At 42.2% G+C, this 21,556-nt stretch overlaps 1 protein-coding gene across 1 annotated transcript; it reads right to left on the bottom strand.

The window, feature by feature from the left end:
* Positions 1 to 1,897: 1,897 nt before the first annotated feature.
* Positions 1,898 to 19,007, bottom strand: LOC131725492 (synapsin-1-like). Its single transcript, XM_059018719.1, has 3 exons — positions 18,950 to 19,007; positions 8,756 to 8,898; positions 1,898 to 1,985 (listed from the first exon to the last, which is right to left on the bottom strand). The coding sequence occupies exons 1-3, from the start codon at positions 18,956 to 18,958 to the stop codon at positions 1,898 to 1,900; spliced, it is 240 nt and encodes a 79-aa protein (XP_058874702.1). The 5' UTR covers positions 18,959 to 19,007.
* Positions 19,008 to 21,556: the final 2,549 nt, after the last annotated feature.

Raw genomic sequence — 21,556 nt, 5'->3', positions numbered from 1 at the left:
ATTCCATCATAAGACAAGTGAACTGTGTTGAAATAATAGGCTCCATCTCTTTAGTGTTTATTCAATACAGTGCATCTTAAAAAGTAAAAATGTGAACAGTCAACACTTGTTATGTAGAACTTTCCGTTACTACTGTAATAAGGAGTGTCCATTAAAAGTACTTTGAATTTCTCACATTTAAACTTGCAGAAATCAATTATTCAGGATATCAGTTAACCAGACTGCTGGCATTCCCCCTCCAATTAGCAACTGCAATCTGTACTTTGTTTTCTGCGTGTTAGTAATGGTCGAGATATGCAATGTGATGCAACCTTCTTATCTGTTTTGCTAAACGTGCCTCCCTTTGGCAGAAGCAGCTGCAGGGGAGCACGTCGTCTTTTTGTCTCTGTTTCACCGTTCTTTCCTAATGAGCCTGGCAGCAGCGTGCTGGCCCGCAGCACTAACACATAAGGCTATGTTCTTCTATTTAGACAAAGGCTCATCACAACACTGTTCAGGAGCTGGAGGCAAGCTCCTGCACTCTGCTTGTCACAGCAGTGACACAGCAGGAATATGTCATTTTAAAACAGAGATGGCACTACTGTTAGATACAGCCGAATACTGCTTAATCTACTACTCATCCAAGTTAATCCGACTTTTGAGCAGCGATTAAGATGATTGCTTGGGGATGTGATGAGTATTAAGAAGTCGCTTACTTAACTTAGGGTTTATTTGATCCACTGATGGACTAAGCCACATCCTTTGTTAGAGCATTTTACAGTACCAGAGAAGTAGGACCAGGATTGTATCAACCAATTTTTGTAGGGGCGTCACCCTGGGATAACTATGGACAGGTCTCTGATACAATCCAGTGCTGTAAAATGCTCTAAACAAACCCTACAGGGTAGAGTCTGAACCCCTAGTTTCTTATAAGTTGACATTTTTATGATTGAGTGATTGATGATATAGTTGTCTGGGTTCAGTCCACATAGACCGTTTACCTCTATACCTAGGTCAGGGTTATGGCTTTTGTCAGGCTCTTGGCATTGTCTGATATAATAATGAAACACTGTTGCTCTTTCCAGACTGAACACAACCCTGTGGCACACAACAGGATGTTTACCTGGATACAAAGCGGCAAAATAGAACCAGATATTTACTTACAAGCCCTGAAAACCGTTGGGTATCCATCCAGGTAATAGCAATAGTTTTGCATGTGAATGATGTGAAATTGTATACACTTCCAAGTACACGTACATTAACTATGTGTACTGGAAATGCAGTTATCATGTACTGATATTTACAGCATGCACTAACACAGTTGTGTGAATGTAAAGAGAGGATCCATAGCCGCTGACCGGTTCCTATTGTCATTACTCAAATCTTGAGTTTTTAGTTTTTCTTTTGTTTTGATTTCATAATTCTAAATGAGGTGCTTTAACTTTAGGAGCTGCACTTCAGTTCCAGTTCCCTGCCATAGACATATAGTTTGTTCGAATCAAAATGTTTTAAAATGTAAGAAGATTTTGCTACACAACATCAGTGGTCATGTCTTGAAGAATATAGAAGAGTTTTTTTGAGTGTGCGACCTGTCCCGACTCCACAAATATCAACAATTAAGCGACGTATGCATGGTTGGTTTACCACTGCTAAGAACTATTTTATGACTTTGTAGAGACATTATTTCATATACAAAGTGCCTTATATTGCTCAGCACCTTTTTTTATAAAGAGTTGTGATGTGCACGAATGCCTTTATGACTGTATAAATCCAGCGAAGTTTCAGTCCAGTTAAGGTACCTGTATTTTGAAGTATATCCATGAATTGAAAGCAAGGAGTCAGGCTTGCTGTGAAATGAATGGCACTGTAATTAAATATAAAAGTAAAATAATCTCTGAGGTTCAGTGACAGTAAGAATCTAAGAGACGTACCGATCAGACATGGCGATCTGCTCCAGCATTGCAGATCCTGTGTTCGCCTTCCAGTTGCCGGAAATGGAGGTTCTCCTTAAAAAACAAGACAATTAGCAATTATGCATGCCATTCATTTACTTCTTTCATTGTATAAAAAGGAGCAGGAGCACAGTACTATAATCATCTCAGAAATCATTGTTCTGCCACTGACATGGAAAGATGGAAAAAGACACTTTGTAGACATATTTGTAGAAATTACATAAATGCATTACCCATATATGTGTTACTAGAAGTTCAGTATACAAATAAAATGTGAATTCGTACAATAATTCTTACAATAAGATTTACAATAAGACTACACCACTGATTATACCTGTATGGGGCATGCAATGAAAAGACTTGGCTTACAATTCTACATACAGTATATGGTTCTGAACTGGGGACAATGGTAGCAGATGGGCAGCTGCAATGGGATAGGTAGAATGATACTGCATTCTATCGCTATACGTAGCAGGCTTTGTGCTGTCCTATCAGGACCACAGTGCAATATTTATTCCAAATCAATTGCGTTTCTATTGCTGATAATTATTACACTGTAAGAGATGTCATCCTGTTCAGGCAAGGGGATTCTGTCATCTGTGAGAAATGGTTTCTGTTATAATAAGAGACACACTGTGCACCTATTTGTTTATTATAAACCACAAAAAACAAGACTGCACTCAGGAGCCACTGTTCAGTAGAAGAGCTCTGCTGTAAATGCACAGGATATAACATCTATACACAGGAAAGGGTGTAATGGAGGGTTAATGCATCCTTAATAGAGGTGTGGCAGGGCTGAGGCTCTGCACGTATAAATAATGATTTTGTTTTGCTTGTAAAGAAAATGTGTTTAATTTGAAAGTTTTTGCAAATTAAGTTTGGGTTAGATATGGCAGCGCTGGGAGGTTAGAATTCCCTCCCTATCTAATTGAAATTCATGTGCAGCAGGTGGCCAGGTGTTGATTGAATTATTGATTATCAATCAGCCCCGGCCACCCGCCTTTAAAAAGGGGCTGAGAAGCCTGTTCTACAAGCAGGGATACAGACTGTCTGGGAAGGTGAGTTTGTTCTACAAGCAGGGACACAGACTGTCTGGGAAGGTGAGTTTATTCTACAAGCAGGGATACAGACTGTCTGAGAAGCCAGTTTGTTCTACAAGCAGGGATACAGACTGTCTGGGAAGGCCAGTTTGGCTGTAGGATCCTCACGACTGCATGTGTCAACCATGGTGAGAAAAATTTAAAAGGAAAACTGTATTGATATCTAGGATCGCTGTGTGTATACCAGGATCACAAGTACTGGAAGCAATAGGGGAACATTTTAGGGGATGTTAATCCCTCCCAAGCATAGAGAGGACTGCTCCTGGAGCTTTTCTAGGGGAGTAGCGCTCGACCACTGTTGGGTCAACTTTTATTTTCTAGCTGGTTTGAACTGTGTTTTGTTTAGCATTTGTTGTATGAATCATTTTCATGTACACTGGTGTGTATGTCCTCCTGCACTGGGGCTACCATGCTGCTACCCTAGTGGCGGCCACCTGCCACTGCAACCACTGTAATCTCTGTCAATAAAACCTGGACACCTGAGCAGCATTTTCAACGTCAACCTCTGTGTCTCTCGTCAATCGGCAGATACCCACACAGTAACAGAACAACTCTGCTGCGGGACTCCTAACTCGTACCAAACTAAGACAGCACATTAGCCCTGTCTTGGCTTCCTTACATTGGCTGCCTGTAAAGCAGAAAATTGATTTTAAGGTCCTGCTTCTGACATATAAGGTTTGTAGGGAAAATGGTGAGCTGGTGTCGTCGTACACTCCGGGTCGCTCTCTGCATTCCTCCAACTCAGGTCTGCTCTCTGTCTCTCCTTCCTCCTTGTCTCTATGGATGGAAGAGCTTTTTCTAATTATGCGCCCAGACTTGGGAACTCACTCCCTGAGAATATCCACCAGACTACCTTATTCTTCATTGTACCTCGCTTTGTGATAACTCTGTTGTGAAAGGCGCTATATATATATAAAAAAAAATTCTATTGTATTGTTACAAGGGATAATAATTGATCGATTAATCTTGTCTACCTGATATCAAAAAATGGTGCGTGAAATATAAATCTTGAGAGAGAGGGCACTTCTAAAGACCCTGGCAAAAGAGTAGCTGGAAGGTATTGTATTTGAAAAAAATGAAAGCGTGTAACACCAATGACAAAAATACCCAACACGTCTGGTATACAGTCACGCTAACTTTCAGTTCACCCCCCACTATAGCACATAGCCTTTCACACGGAGTTGAGACGGTTCAGTGCTGTCTCCAAATCACCTCGTGAGGTGGTTCAGAGACGACATAAAATATGATGGCTCTGTGACTGTACAGGAAATTCATACAGACCAAAATGCCGCATCAGTGCCGGTTCTGAACCATCATAACTCGTCTGTGTGTACGGGGTATTAGTTGCAAGTAAGTTGATTTTTCATTTTAATCAACGTATTTCTTTCAAACAGTATCAGAAAATTAGCAGCAATATCATATATTTTCTTTGGCTAACTAAAATAAAGTAGCAGCTTGTTGTCTCCAGGAAGTGATGAAAGGAGAACCCAATGAAACTCTCCATTGCAGATTCCAGCTGCTTTTCAGATTTGATGATGCTGTAAATTGATATTTTTTCTTTCCTTTTTTCATACGACTGTGGAAAAACCTGGAAGCAGACTGGTACTTTCACAGGTCGATGGTGTGACTCTGAAACCAGCGTGGGGGTACTGCACTGATGAGTAACAGGAGCCTTACAAGACAAACAGAGTAATAAAAAAACACACAAGAACAGTGCTCTTCCTGTAGCTAGAGCAGTTCATGCAATGTTTGCAACACTAAGACATTACAGTGTTACAATATGTCAGTGGTGCGGTTTTCAGCTGTTAAGTGTACTTTACTGTTCTGGAACATTAAGAAATACTAAAATAAACTAAATTTCAATCACAGTCACAGGGAAACGTCCGTACCATGGTCTTTGGGGTTAAAATGGAGACCTACCAGGGCCGGACAAAACCACCTGAAATGCCTGCTATATGTAGAACACACTTTTGTGTATATGAGCTGTCCTTGGCATGTGTTAAAGCACCACTGCCATGTAACCACCACAATCGGCAAGAAAGCAGGTTTGACTTTCAAAGATAGCTGATAGTAGCTGGTCCGGTACCCAGGACTGCATTCAGTAATTTACTGATGTTTCAGCAGGGGAAGTCTCAAAAGAGGCAGTAATCATCAAAGTGTGGTCATACATTCCCTTCAGAACAATTTAAACACCTTGCTGACTCGTCTCATTAAAGAGTTTTGCGCTGTTGGCTGAGCACAAAGACTTGAGGTGAAAAGGATATACATCATGGGCTGAGCTGCTGAAATAGAGGAAGCATGAGGTAATTCAGTCACAGCGGTCTAAAAACATTACACACAGAATCATATACAAATGAAATAAGCATGTCTTCCATCCCAGGGGCCTAGGCTGCGGTGGAAACGTCATGGTGTTTGTTTGCACTTGCTATCATGGGGCACAGCAATGCTACGGTACAGTGAGAGCAGGCAGACCCATCAGGGGAACCAACACAACTTTTCCACAGTGAATAAAACACAGGGAGCTCATTTTCCTTCTGCATGCAGATGCACAGAGCTATACGCCTTGCTGTTCCCTTACGTCTGGTGAAAGACATAAAATAACACAAACTGCACTGATGCTCATCAAGTTAAAGGCAAGACTGAGAATGTGTTAGCTGGGCATACAGTGTAATGTGCACCACAAAAGCAACTTCCACGAAGGGCAGCCTCTGCTTGAGAGGCCCAGGACTGACTGGCAGGCCGGCAGGGGGGTGTTCGTGTCAGGGTTTGTCTTTGACCTAAGTTTCCAAGATTTATAATTTACAAGCCCTTAGCTAGAGCTTTAGTAAAGCTGACCGCAAAGGTATTCAATAAACAAGTCTGCTGCACTGGATTTACAATAAACTGTTTAAAACATGTGGCCTGTGATAATACTGCATCGTTTTCAGTGCAGCTCCACAAAAGCTGTTGAAAACCATGCATGTAGAGTAAACTCCCACTGGGGTCACTACAGATTCAGGGTGCCCAGGAGGCTGGTGCATGAAAGGGCACCCAAGGTCATGATCCGACCTACAGTGTCAAGCTTGACGTGTAAATTACAAGGTACGCCCTGCCACTGATCATACTGTATCTCCTGCTACCCAGGCAAAGCAGAATTATGTCCAATCATTTTAAGTTGTCAGTTTTAATGTCAAGTGTCGACCACATGCTCACTAGCCTAAGTTACAGAGAGTAGTTAAAACAGCAAAAAAAAAGAAATAAACTGAAACAGACAGCAGGCATGCTAAATCATCTGTGTGACAGTCAGAAACTTAAACTAGGGCTTAGAAGTTACTTCAGAGATAGAGCGTGCACTCCATGTGTTAGGGATCTTAATGGAGTGGTGATCTTTTAGAGTTGCAATTCTGTGTCCGATTATAATTGCACTCAGACGGTACAACAATAATAATAATAATAATAATAATAATAATAATAATAATAATAATAATAGTAGAACAAAAGGTGTTTCTTACATGAGTGTTGCAGGGAGACAGGTTAACGGTTACACTGGTGTACCAGCTGCACTTGGAGAGTAGACATGTTAGAGAGCTCTATAGAGGACACAGGGGTGCTTCAAACTTGTGAGTTTTAAAAAGTCACCAGGATGTGACGACGGAAACAGAAAATGATCTACAAATCTAAAGATGAAGAACACATGACAGATAACGTTGCTGAGATGTTTCAGACCTGTATCAAGTTCCTCTTTAATGTACGGGCATTTGTTTACTCCAGTTTTAAATTCCTATTTTTTTAAAAGGAGAAAAAATGTTTAACCAAACTACTAAGTAATGTAATATACTATAATATAATTAGGGCTTCTGTTTTTCTGTTTTTATTAATTTATTTTTTCGGTGCTTATTTTTAGCTATTTTCGAGATAAACCAAAATCGTTTGTGTCTAGGCATTTTTTTCATTTCGCCAAAATTAGCAATTTTGTTTTAAATCCTCCCTATCTAACTGTAATATAGCTTTAAATCCTGCAAACAAGTCTCCATTCCTACTTGTAATCTCGTATTAAATCTCGCAAGTGGATTCTCCAATTGAAACGTAGGAATTTGATGCCACTCAGTAGTTGGGGCAGGTTTAAAGTATTCAGATCGAATCAATGCTAGATACAAGTCAGAAAGGAGGGACATTCCCCAACTGCACTGAAAGGTAGTTTGTTTTTTGTAGTAGTTTTGGGAAAGGGGTGAAATCACCGGGAATTGAGTAACCATTTCCATTTTTTTCCCATTCTTTATTGCCTATACACCGATTTCATTGTTTTTGTATCAGGGTGTTTAATCGTTTTTGATTGGTTAAAACTGAAAATCAGAAGCCCTAAATATAATATAAGGCGTCTTAAGCATTATGTTGTTTATTTCTCATTTTGTATCATGCTAAAAATATTTAAAGCTTCGTTTCAGAACAGCTGTCCGCTTGTAATCTTTTCCACAGCAACTGTTTTTATGCTTCTGCAGCGCCACACATCTCCCCTGGCTAAGCTTGGGAGCTTACCTGATATCAAGGCAACTTTCTACACCCTGGCCGATGCTTTGAAGATGGCCACTGGCTAAATCCCTGCTGACCTCCGAAGCACTAACGCAGGGCCGTGGGCTGTTCTCTGAATTCTCTATCGTGTTCCTGTCGACACAACAGCTCCCTGTACATCACTGTAAGCTTGTGGATTAGCTTGCTCTTTCACTCCTCACAGAAACACAGAGCGCTCCTCTCTTTCCACGCTAGATTGTGTTTCAAATCCCCTCTCAGATCTCCAAGCGTCCCTTTCCTGTGAGCTGCTCTGTAATCACTGTCAAGTAAGTGAGGGGTCTGAGGCTGGCTTTGTATCCCACCACTTACCTTTCGTTCATACTGCGTTGTTCTTTGTGTTGTGGCTGACTGGGTGCAGGGGTGTTTTATTAGTGTGGATTTGTGGGGTTCTAAGTAAGTAACTTTACAGAAAGACTACTCCAGGATGGTTAATGAAATAGTTTTGCCTCCAGCCTCACCACATCAGAGTGGTAAATTACAGCAGGGGCTTCCAAATTGGGGTCCGGGGACCTCTGGGCGACCGCGGGATGGTTTTGGGGTGCCGCAGCAGATCGAGAAATGTTCTCTCCCAAATGACCCTGACAGAGCGATGTCCTCCACACCTGGGGATCAATTAATTCACACGAACACTGCTGCCAGGTGCTTGGGGTTATTTCAGATGTAACACTGATGTTGGCTCATGTCCACACTAACAGTGTGTACCATTACACAGCAAGAGGGGGTGATTGTTATAATAAAAATTCTGTTATAATTATAACATCATTTTCTTAAATTAAAAACAAAAATGAATACAGGATTTCTGTCAATGTTATGATATATTGTCTTCCCCTGACATAAATAAAATAAACCATATTGCTTACCTTTACAGGCAGGTTTGTGTTACATTTGCAGTCAGACAGTACTGAAAGCAGTAGTACCTCTACCAGTACAAACTCACAGCCTCTCTCACTAAAGGGATCCAAATCTAAATTTTGGGTGAGAGTCAGTCAGGGTGGCTAAAGTCATGGGGGTGATGGGGGTGTGGGGGGACGACACGACACCTTGAGCCAAGACAGTTTGTGAAGCCCTGTATCACTGGACAACTGCCCAAGGGATGAAGAATGAAATGCTTAGCGTACTGATAACAGCAGGTTAATTAGTTTTCTCGTACTATTCTAGAGAAACTGAAGCACTTACATGTAGGCTTTGTAATTGCTGCCTATCTTCTGGATCCTGACGTCGTACTTGGAGTCGATGTAAGGCTCAGTGGTAGCGTAGGTTTTTGCCAGAGCCACCACGCTGGCTATATCTTGGAAATCATAATGACTCTCCACCTTCACCTGCAAGAGCCAACAGAGAATCAGTCAGGAATGAATCTACTGTAGTGCTTTGGACGAGAGGTCTGGACATTTCATTGTCTCTCCTATGTACCCAATGATAAGAGGCCTTTCCAAAAAGTGGGGTCTCTTTAATAAAGACTGCGCTTCTTTCTGGTCACATGGGATTGCAATGTGATCTTTTTTTGAAATTGTGAGGCAGGTTTCATTTATATCTTTTTTTTTGTTGGTACATTATTAGACTTTACAGCACCTCTGTAATCCAGCACATTGTCCCAAGCGATGCCAGATAAGTATATATATAATTGTCACAAAGACGGCCGGAGTGGGTGGCGTCAGACCAGAAACAGGAACACAAACGACAGAGAGATGGGGTTTTGGTGAGGCTGAACGCGTGATCGCGTTCAGCATTTAATAAACAGAACAGAAAATAAAAGGTTGGAACAGACAAAAACACTGGACACGGCACTACACGCCAAAATAAATAGACATACAAAACGACTAAACGCTAAACAGACGGTGCAGGACAGACAGACGAACAAACACGGTGAGTGAAAACACGTTAACTATTACTTTTACTATTATTATTATTTTACTTCACCTCCGTCTCCAATCCCGTTCTCCACTCACCGAACACCAACCACAAGTGACTAAAACGTGCATCTATATATACTGTTGTGCTGGGATTCAATTACTAATTAATTACTCACTTGAATCCCAGCACGTGAATTCATTCTGTGCAACCCCGTGCTCACATATTACATTTAACCAGCACGTGAAGTGATTTGTGCCCTCCTCGTGCCTACATACAAATCTACATTTTTTAAATATACGTGAAACACAGACCCGTTTATATCCCGTGTACCAATCTATACACCAACATTAACATACGCACGCATACATACACAAAACACACAAATGCACACAGGGGCGGGGCACTTTGCCACATATACCCCCCCTTGTGCGCAGCACACATGGCCTCAACGGCCACCTCCCCCCTTAAAAACCCAGCAGTCCAGAACAAAGTCTCGGGCTGGGAAGGGAGGCTTCAGTGGGCCCTTGGCTGGCAATGCTGTCAGCACCCCTGCCGGTAGTGGCACGGCTGACAGTCTGTTGGTCCCGTCCTGCAGCGAAAAAGCTGCGGGGGCAGGTGGTCCCCCGACCTCCCCCTTCTTCGTAGCCGGCAGCTCCCTCCTGTGGGGCTCCGGCCACAAGAACTCCTGCAGCGAAACTGCTGCTGGGGAAAGTGGTCTCCAGACCTCCTCCCCCTTCTTCGTGGCCGGCAGCTCCCCTTTCTGGGGCTCCGGCCACCGTACTCCCTGCGGAGGTACGGGCAGCAGAGGCAGCTCCTGCTCCTCTGCTCCGGGCGGTGGTGGAGGCAGAGGCAGCTCCAGCTCCTCTGCTCCTGGCGGTGGTGGAGGCAGAGGCAGCTCCAGCTCCTCTGCTCCTGGCGGTGGTGGAGGCAGAGGCAGCTCCAGCTCCTCTGCTCCTTGCGGTGGTGGTGGCGGAGGCAGAGGCAGCTCCTGCTCCTCTGCTCCTTGCGGTGGTGGTGGCGGAGGCAGAGGCAGCTCCTGCTCCTCTGCTCCTGGAGGTGGTGGAGGCAGAGGCAGCTCCTGCTCCTCTGCTCCTTGCGGTGGTGGTGGCGGAGGCAGAGGCAGCTCCTGCTCCTCTGCTCCTTGCGGTGGTGGTGGCGGAGGCAGAGGCAGCTCCTGCTCCTCTGCTCCTGGAGGTGGTGGAGGCAGAGGCAGCTCCTGCTCCTCTGCTCCTGGAGGTGGTGGAGGCAGAGGCAGCTCCAGCTCCTCTGCTCCTGGCGGTGGTGGAGGCAGAGGCAGCTCCAGCTCCTCTGCTCCTTGCGGTGGTGGTGGCGGAGGCAGAGGCAGCTCCTGCTCCTCTGCTCCTTGCGGTGGTGGTGGCGGAGGCAGAGGCAGCTCCTGCTCCTCTGCTCCTGGAGGTGGTGGAGGCAGAGGCAGCTCCTGCTCCTCTGCTCCTTGCGGTGGTGGTGGCGGAGGCAGAGGCAGCTCCTGCTCCTCTGCTCCTTGCGGTGGTGGTGGCGGAGGCAGAGGCAGCTCCTGCTCCTCTGCTCCTGGAGGTGGTGGAGGCAGAGGCAGCTCCTGCTCCTCTGCTCCTGGAGGTGGTGGAGGTAGAGGAAGCTCCAGCTCCTCTGCTCCTGGCGGTGCTGGCTCCCTCTGCTGTGGCGGCTGGGCATGTGCACGCCGTGCTGCCTTCAGCAGCATAGCGAGAGGCTGCTGGGGGACACCAGCATCCTGCCCTTCTCCCCCCCAAAAATTTTCAGGGGGTTGAGCCTGTAACTCCTCCCCTTCTGGCTCTTGGGGCTGAACCAGCAGGCATTTTCCCTCTGCTGGTGGCTTGGGTCCCAGGGCTGTGGAAGCCCCGACTTGCCTCCCTTTGGGCTGTGGACGCACCGACTCCTCCCTTTTGGGCTGTGGACGCCCCGACTCCTCCCTGTTGGGCTGTGGACGCCCCGACTCCTCCCTGTTGGGCTGTGGACGCCCCGACTCCTCCCTGTTGGGCTGTGGACGCCCCGACTCCTCCCTGTTGGGCTGTGGACGCCCCGACTCCTCCCTGTTGGGCTGTGGACGCCCCGACTCCTCCCTGTTGGGCTGTGGACGCCCCGACTCCTCCCTGTTGGGCTGTGGACGTTCGGGCTCCCCCCACTCAGGCGTAGGACGTTCGGGCTCCTCCCACTCAGGCGTAGGACGTTCGGGCTCCTCCCACTCAGGCGTAGGACGTTCGGGCTCCTCCCACTTAGGCGTAGGACGTTCAGGCTCCTCCCACTCAGGCGTAGGACATTCGGGCTCCTTCCGCTTGGGCTCCTCCCATTTGGGCTGTGGATGCTCAGGCTCCTCCCATTTGGGCTGTGGAGGCAAAACCAGCAGGAATTCACCCTCTGCTGGTGGAGATGGGGACAGCAGGTACTCACCCTCTGCTGGTGGAGATGGGGACAGCAGGTACTCACCCTCTGCTGGTGGAGATGGGGACAGCAGGTACTCCTCTGCTGGTGGTCCTGCTACCTGGGCTGCTGTTCCATTTATGGTTGCCTCCAGGTAGTTGAGGACAAACTCCACACCCTCCTCCAAGGTGTTTGGGGTGTGTTCCTGCTGATATGCCTCCCATCTCTCACTGTCCATCATCCACAGGACCCGGACGACTATGGGCAGAGACTGGGCCTCCAGCCCAGCATTCTCCAGGAACCAGCCCCGCAGTTTGATGGCGTCTTCTGCCATTGATTTTTTTTTTGTTTTGTTTTTTTCCCCCAAAACAATATTTGTAATTATTTTTTTTTTTTTTTTTTTTTTTTAATCCAGACCCCTCCTGGTCTGACGCTTGGAGGCGCGGCTATCCCACGAAGACACCACGTGTCACAAAGACGGCCGGAGTGGGTGGCGTCAGACCAGAAACAGGAACACAAACGACAGAGAGATGGGGTTTTGGTGAGGCTGAATGCGTGATCGCGTTCAGCATTTAATAAACAGAACAGAAAATAAAAGGTTGGAACAGACAAAAACACTGGACACGGCACTACACGCCAAAATAAATAGACATACAAAACGACTAAACGCTAAACAGACGGTGCAGGACAGACAGACGAACAAACACGGTGAGTGAAAACACGTTAACTATTACTTTTACTATTATTATTATTTTACTTCACCTCCGTCTCCAATCCCGTTCTCCACTCACCGAACACCAACCACAAGTGACTAAAACGTGCATCTATATATACTGTTGTGCTGGGATTCAATTACTAATTAATTACTCACTTGAATCCCAGCACGTGAATTCATTCTGTGCAACCCCGTGCTCACATATTACATTTAACCAGCACGTGAAGTGATTTGTGCCCTCCTCGTGCCTACATACAAATCTACACTTTTTAAATATACGTGAAACACAGACCCGTTTATATCCCGTGTACCAATCTATACACCAACATTAACATACGCACGCATACATACACAAAACACACAAATGCACACAGGGGCGGGGCACTTTGCCACAATAATGTAATGTTATTTGCTGGTGAAATGCAAAGACTTGGGATAACAGCATTGGTAGCGTTCCATTTAGCTTGTCAGTGGAAAAGGTTAACATGAAAGAGGAATGTGTAAATGGCTGACGTGACATTGGCACCAACAATGTTTATATCCAGAGTTTTTCCACTGTGCTGTATAAGTTCAATTGGGTAAAAACAAAGTTTCATCTTTCATTAAAAGCTAAGTAAGGCTTCTGATTAAATCTCCTTAGTTATTCTTACTGCCGCTTTACATTTTTATGATGTTTGAAATTCTTATTGCAATTACTGCATATGTAATGTACACATGTGTCTTTATATTATTAAGCACCAAAATATATATTCAGGTGATCAGGCAGGGATCTGCTCTGCCACTATATATATATATATATATATATATATATATATATATATATATATATATATATATATATATATATATGTATATATATATATATATATATATATATATATATATATATATATATATATGTAGTGTGTGTGTCTACAATTATTTATTTCAGCATTTTTTTAAGCAAAACTCCAAAAATGCTAATTCTAGAAAAGTCTAGAAAATGCTAAATTGTAGGTGATCATTCTTAGAGAGTATAAAAGGGTTAGGCATAGGATGATTGCTGTCAATACAGGAAAAAGTAAAGAGCTATTTGAAGACCTTAGGCAGAAAGCTGGAGAAGGGTGCAAGATTTCCAAGCATTTGAGTATCCCAATTTCAACTATTGTTTCTATTATCAAGAAGTACAAGACTCATGGTACTCTCATACCGCTCCCTTAGTCTGGAAGAAATTTAGTTCCACTACATGGTAAAATGGATTCCATATCATACCAAAGAAGAAGAATAAAGAAGAATAAAATCAAGTTTCTGGAATGGCCTAGTCAAAGTCCCGATCTAAATCCGATTGAGAATCTTTGGTATGAGTTGAAGAAGGCTGTGCACAAGAGAAGTCCTCAGAATTTGAATGAACTGGAACAATTTTACTTTGAAGAATGGTCAAAAATCACTAAAGAATCATGCCAAAAGTTCATTGACAAATATGCTAATAGTTTAAAGAAATTATTATTGTTAAAGGTGCCACAACTAGCTATTAATTTCATTTTCCTTGTCAGGGTATGAATACTTTTGAATTAGCATTTGTGGAGTTTTGCAGAAAAAAAATACTCAAATAAGTATGTAGACATCTATTTCTTGTAACTTTTTTTCCTCATCCACAAAATCAAAACTTTTGCTACAAAATATTTTTCCTATAATGATTTGTTTTCGAGAAATTTCTAGAAATTATAAATTTCCATTGGGGTATATAAACTTTTGACTCCCTACCCGGGCAGCGCTCAGCCAATTGTGCGCCGCCCCCTAGGAACTCTCGGTCACGGTCAGCTGTGACATAGCCTGGATTCGAACCTGCGATCTCCAGGCTATAGGGCACATCCTGCGAGGAGCGCCTTTACTGGATGCGCCACTCGGGAGCCCCTATTATTATTAATTTCTTAGCCGACGCCCTTATCCAGGGCGACTTACAATTGTTACAAAATATCATATTTTTTACATACAATTACCCATTTATACAGTTGGGTTTTTACTGGAGCAATCTAGATAAAATACCTTGCTCAAGGGTACAGCAGCAGTGTCCCTCACCTGGGACTGAACCCACAACCCTCCGGTCAAGAGTCCACAGCCCTAACCACTACTCCATACTGCTGCCCTCCACGCTGTGTGTTGCTGTTAATGCCCCATCACACATCCAATCATAACCATATATTAAATTCCTAAAATGCTGTCGCTTACAAAAGTTTAGCACAGTAAATGTACATTGTCATTTTTTTCCCCCATGCTTTGCCAGTGATTTTACTATGCATTTATCATAGTTTACCATGGCTTGTCATGCTATGACTATCGTTTACAATACTTCTCTTTTACAATGCTTTCCTGTGCTTGACCATGCTTTCACTATATTCTATCGCACTTTGCTCAGCTTTTACTATGGGACGCTTTTCCAAGGGGTAGGTAATAGTAGTGGGTAGGTTAATAAAATGTCTGTTTGTTCACTGCGCTGTTTCAACGTTTATTTGCACTCTATTCTAGTCTAGGTTTCTAGGTCCAGTTTGTTTTTCTATTTCATAAAAACAATTAAGTAAAACAAAAAGAGTGTGGCTTGCTTACACATTTTTTTCATGCAATCAAATGCTCCAAATCAAACTAGATAGTTCTCAAACACCTTTGTGTTTTTTTTTTTTTTATATAACCATTGCTAAGCGACTGTTGCTTTCAGTTTCAGTTTCACTCTAAAATGTGTTTCAAGGTGGTTTCTTTAGTTTGTTTATCTGTGCACTCTATTTCGCTGAGTGCTTGTTGGCTTTCCAGTTTGTTTACATCTGACGGTAGTTTTAGCTGCAGACGTCCCATTTGGAGCCTTCTTTTTGCCGCAGTGCTTACAAAGGTACCGGAAATGTTCCTGTCAGGACAACTGAGCAAGTCAGCACCTGCGTTTATAAGTTAAACTTATAAAAGGGAATAGAAGTAATTTGCAAGTTTTGCTGTTTCTGAAGCAAACAGAACATTGAAGGGATTTCAAGTCTATTTGGTTTCCAAATGTTGTTCTTGTTTAATACTGATCTACTGAAGAAAACAAAGTGAGATGGGAGTGCTGCTTGACATGCTTATCCCAAACGCAGAACTCTGAATTAATAATGAAGTTATGTACTGTATACTAGTGTTGCTGTGCAAAAACAAATAACACAAGAAAAAAAACAAAAACATGGGACAATACATGTCTACTTACAGCACCACAGAGTGATTGCTATAATGTTCCTATGGACTCCTGAGTTTTACAGTCTTTATTGATCAGTGGGTATATCACTACTTGCTGATAATTAGACTGCAGGTGTCCCCTGTAGATAATAACACTGTGGATGCCCAGTAGTCTGAAGTCAGCTTTTCAATAGTAATACCTGCTACTGCCAGTACATGAACAAGTAGTAAGAAATTACCCCAGAGAAATCTACGAAACAGACCCGCTTGTCACGTGGAGTATGTCAACAAGGTTTATAACAAATAAAATACACCAGAACTGTACCTACAGCACGTCTGTAAATCCATCTCAGGAGCAGCTAGGGCTCTCGTGATTTTTGTTTCACAAGAAACCCTCAAAGGAATTATTATGTACACTTGGGTGTATTCGCAATATCACAGGCTATTTTATAAAATGTATTTCATATGAAAAAGGACAGTATACATTGAAACCAGATTTTTAAATCCCAAAGCACCCAGCCACTGTGCTTTTGTGTTTATTTTATTTTATTTTATTTTATCAAAGGCTAAAAGCAGCAAGCTTCCTTTTCTCATGAGGTTTCCCTCAAAACGACCGCAATTAAAAACCACAAATATGAACTTTGATTTGTTCTGGAACTTTGTTTAGGACTTTCCATCTCTCCCACACCCTTCCCTGTAGACACCAGACAGAATGTTTGGCTCATTGTGTACTAAAGTCATTCCAGAATCTTCGTGCTGGTGTTGTGTAATAGCATTAACATTGTGGAGGGCAGCACTGGGGTGAAACAGGCAGGCCGATCCTCCCTGCAATCTCAATGAAGGGTACTATGAATCTGAGGTACAATAGAATTAAACCTGTAAGAACACTGAGAGTTCGAGTCAATGTTCTGCTCGTGTAAATGTAAATCAATATCTAGGTGCCTTGCACACCAAAGCAGGAGTATGTAGCACGGTCTGTCAGGGCGACTAAATCTGACCATTGATTATTTATAACATGTATAGGCACCCCCCATTGGCTTCTGAGTAATAGGAAGTGTTGTGTAGTGCCTGTCGGTAAGATGGGAGTGAAAACGGCTCTATAACTGCAGATCAGCCTGGCTCTTTTGCATAGCAGTTAATAGCAAGCTACGTTACATACCCCCACAGCAGATAAAAAATGAACACAGTTCTAACAATCGACAGACATTGTCGTACTTGGATAAGATAAGCACCAGTCAGTTTGATCTGCTTCACTGTGATGTAGTGTCAGTTTCAATGCTTGATAACTGCTTTTACGCAGTAATGTTATTTAAGAAAAAATAATCCCAATTTTTTTATTTATGTTTTCCCCCATACAAAAAGAGGTCAGATTGCCTTTCAGGCAATGTGAAAACATCGGAACAGATAAGATGGCAATAAGACCCGAAAGGAATTCCTGACATTCCTATGAGCCGTAAGCAGTGAGAGGAGCACTCTGAAGCTGCGTCTGTCTGCATCTCGCTCCTGGATCTCCCACACCCTTTCACAGCAGCCTCAACCAGGCTTCTAGAAAGAATGGTGACTCATGCATATTCCAATGCAGTAGTGCAGAATAAGGCACGAACAGCGCTTGTATCAAGGGACTCTATATATAACCAGACGCTCGCCTACTCGCACCAGCTATCAAAGTCTGTCCATCCATTATTGTGACAAACTGAATAAATACATTAAGCATGTCATTTTCATAACAATTTGTGTGAGTCTATTTCAGTTAACAATGCATACTGCAAGGCACCTATATATTTACTTTCAATAAAGTGTGTGTGTGTGTGTGTGTGTGTGTGTGTGTGTGTATATATATATATATATATATCACTGCAGTCACATCGATAACAAAATAATTTAAACAAATGTTTTTAAAAGAGCAAGCAAATTAAGATACAAGAAGAAAAACATGTACTGACATAAACCTCACAAAGTCGTATTTCACCAGCTATCTGAAAAAGACCTGGACACCTTTCGAATTTCACCTTGTCAGAAAAAAAAATAAAAAAACGGGGATGACTTTACCAAGTTGTCTCCAAAGCATAGCAGCATAACCCATGTAGATAGAACTATGAGTGCAGCAATTTCAACAGCAATGCGTCACAGTTTACACAAACAAAACCAAACAAAAGCAGCTTGAGAAAGACTATAAGAAACATAGAATTATATATATATATATATATATATATATATATATATATATATATATATATATACAGTATATATATATATATATATATATATATATATATATATATATATATATATATATATATATATATATATATGGGTCGGAATATGTTACGTCTCTCGTTAGTTTTGAGCTAGCAATGCCAACTTGAGACATATTATTGTGTGGTAATATATTTCTGACCTATATATTATTCTCTCTCTCGTAGTCATATGTGCAACTATTCAGCAACAATCATGAAGGATCTCTATGACTTCACAAGGGGCATGATAAGGGTTGCACCCGGCTGGTCCCTCAACACAGTGACTGCAATGACCAACGTATCCATGTCCATGTCCGGGTGTTCCTAGAAAGGCAACATTTGCAGAAAACCACAAATCAAGTTGTGATGGATCAAGCCTGCAGAGTTGTGCATGGTTTTGTGACAAGCAATAGACAAGTGTTAGAGTGACCCAAATCACACAAACCTGCAACATTGGACAAACTATGCACCCTTTGCAGCAGCTCCCTAGTTTTTGTCCAGTCAGTTTAGAAGCCAGATAATTATACAGCAGCTTATTATTACCCCTTGAAAAATAATTTTGACTGAGATATGGTTTTATTTACTTCAGTCCGTTTAAGTAATGCAGAGCAGCAGTGAAGACGTTAACTAGTAGTAAATGTATTCTTTGTAACGCCACAGAAAAATTAAATCATTTGTATAAAAGATGAAGACACAGACAGTGCTTTCTTAAAAAAGTTGATTTCAAGTGACTGGGTTTGTTAAGTTTTTGGACCAGGAGCATTTTTTCCAAAAGGAATTACAGACTTCTAATGTTTATAAACTAGGTATAAACAATGTCTTCTGTTGATTGGAGTGCTGATAACTGTAGCTAAAATGTTTATAGCTCGTTTTCAGACAGTAGATTTGTTAAATTCTATTCCAAAGGACTGGAGCAAACTTGATACAGTATCTTGGTCAAAAGCTTGAAAAAAACGCACATGGTCAGGTCTCCAGAGGTGAAGTGCATGAGAAGCTATACAATAATGAAACCTGGCTTACCTTGCCCATACCGGCGTGAGCGTGACCAAGCTTAACCACTACAGGAAAGGTCGTCGCTGTGAGCTGAAATTAAAGACAACAACAGGTCAACTCTTTAAAAGACACATGGGTCCCACAAATAAAACAATGACAACTTTCTTATTTTTGCAATGAAGTGCACGAAACAGGGTTTCAAATGGCTTTCAAGTCACTTTTCCCAATGAATTCAAAATTCTGCCGCTCGTCTTCCATTCTCCCAACCTCGCCACTCTCACGCTACCCCTCTGCTTCGCACCCTCCACTGCCTACCTCTGCTCGCATTCAATTCAAGACCCTTGTACTTGCCTACCGCTCTATGCTCCTCCTCTACTGGCCGACTAGTCATGCCTTCCCTCCACTCTCCAGCCTCCTTCTCCTACCTAGCCCCTCTGTGGTGAAACCAGCTACCGGAGAAGTTCAGGACTGCTCTGTCTCTCACTGCCTTCCGCTGCCTCCTCAAGACTGCGCTTGTAGATCTCTTGATCTGCCCCTACTATGCACTGGACTTGCCTGACCTCAGCACCATGTCACTGTACCCTCAGCTAATGCACTATCCTTGCACTATTGCACTACTAATATGTCATTGCAGATATTACTTGTTGTAATCCTAACTTGTTGCATCCTAGTTCATATTGTGTTTCAGTCATGTTATTTGCACTTATTGTAAACGACACTGTATTTAAATATTAATCTTGCACTGTAACCCTTTACTGCTCTGTAACACCTGCAAGTCGCCTTGGATAAAGGCATCTGCTAAATAAATGAATAATAATAATGACATCTATTAAAACACAGCGAAGTCCATCTTAGCTTCAGAAAGGCTTTCCTCCAGACTCCGGTAGATCTTTTACAAGTCAATATAAATGGCTGTCATATATATTTTCAGGAGACACTTTAGGCTTTATTTTCAAAAAGTTTAATCCAGTCCTTAATTAACAACTATTTTTTTAAAGAAGAAAAACACATTCAGTCACATGGTAACACAATGAAAAACAAACAAGAGTGCTTAAGATTTCCTTCAATTATAATACTTGATTGTTTTGTTCTTGTTTTGTAATATTACATCATTTTTTTTACACAGGACTTAAAGGGTACATAAAGACCTTTTTATTTTATTGTGTTACATGTTCCCATGTGTTGTTACAACTGATTACGTAAGGTGTGTGTATTGTTTTTTTTTTTTTTTTGACCACTTCTTTAAACTTTTAAACTGCATTCCCTGCCTCAAGATGGCTTCACATGTACCCGCAAGGACCTCTCAGGACTACATTTCCCATTATCCTCCTGCTCACATATGTAACTGAGATGGATTTACCAGTGAGCAGGAGTAGAATGTAGTTCAGAGAGGTCCATGCGGGTACATGTGATGCCATCTTGAGACAGGGAATGTAAAAAAGAAAAAATTAAAACAATACACACACCTTACGTAGACAGTTGTAGCAACACATGGGAACATGTAACACAATAAAATAAAAAGGTCCTTATGTACCCTTTAATTGAAGACTACTGTAAACACTTTCAAAATGTTCCCCTTTGTATTTTTCCATAGCATAGCACAGCATGGTGTGATAACAGTGAATTAAAATGATGTCTATAATAAAAGATACTGTACACCTCCTGACATAGCTGTGAAATCTAAATTAGTAACAGTACCTTTCTAAAAGTTTCTCACAGTATTTTTGCAGTTTTCCCATGCTTTTTTTTACCACAGGTTACCCTGGTTTGCCATGTTTATTAATATGCTTACAATGCTTTCCTATGTTTTACCATGCTTTCACTGTGCTTTATTACACTTTGCTATGCTTGTATAAGGGTAACATGAAAAGGGAGATTGTCATGGCTTATATTACCTGTATGAACATGTTTTACAAACAGACATGCCTCCATATATCTTACATGCTGATTACTCTCAATAACAAATCATGGGATTGGCCGAACCAAGTTTCATCATAATTGATGAAGTACCTCTCTGAACATAAGAACATAAGAACATAAGAAAGTTTACAAACGAGAGGAGGCCATTTGGCCCATCTTGCTCGTTTGGTTGTTAGTAGCTTATTGATCCCAGACTCTCATCAAGCAGCTTCTTGAAGGATCCCAAGGTGTCAGCTTCAACAACATTACTGGGGAGTTGGTTCTGTGTAAAAAAGTGCCTCCTATTTTCTGTTCTGAATGCACCTTTATCTAATCTCCATTTGTGACCCCTGGTCCTTGTTTCTTTTTTCAGGTCGAAAAAGTCCCCTGGGTTGACATGGTCTATACCTTTTAGGATTTTGAATGTTTGAATCAGATCGCCGCGTAGTCTTCTTTGTTCAAGACTGAATAGATTCAATTCTTTTAGCCTGTCTGCATACGAAATGCCTTTTAAACCCGGGATAATTCTGGTTGCTCTTCTTTGCAATCTTTCTAGAGCAGCAATATCCTTTTTGTAACGAGGTGACTAGAACTGAACACAATATTCTAGATGAGGTCTTACTAATGCATTATAAAGTTTTAACATTACTTCCCTTGATTTAAATTCAACACTTCTCACAATATATCCGAGCATCTTGTTGGCCTTTTTTATAGCTTCCCCACATTGTCTAGATG

Source organism: Acipenser ruthenus, unplaced genomic scaffold, assembly GCF_902713425.1.
Source record: "Acipenser ruthenus unplaced genomic scaffold, fAciRut3.2 maternal haplotype, whole genome shotgun sequence".
Lineage (NCBI taxonomy): Eukaryota > Metazoa > Chordata > Actinopteri > Acipenseriformes > Acipenseridae > Acipenser > Acipenser ruthenus.
Note: the sequence above shows the minus strand (reverse complement) of the source record. Positions and strands in the feature narration are given on the sequence as shown.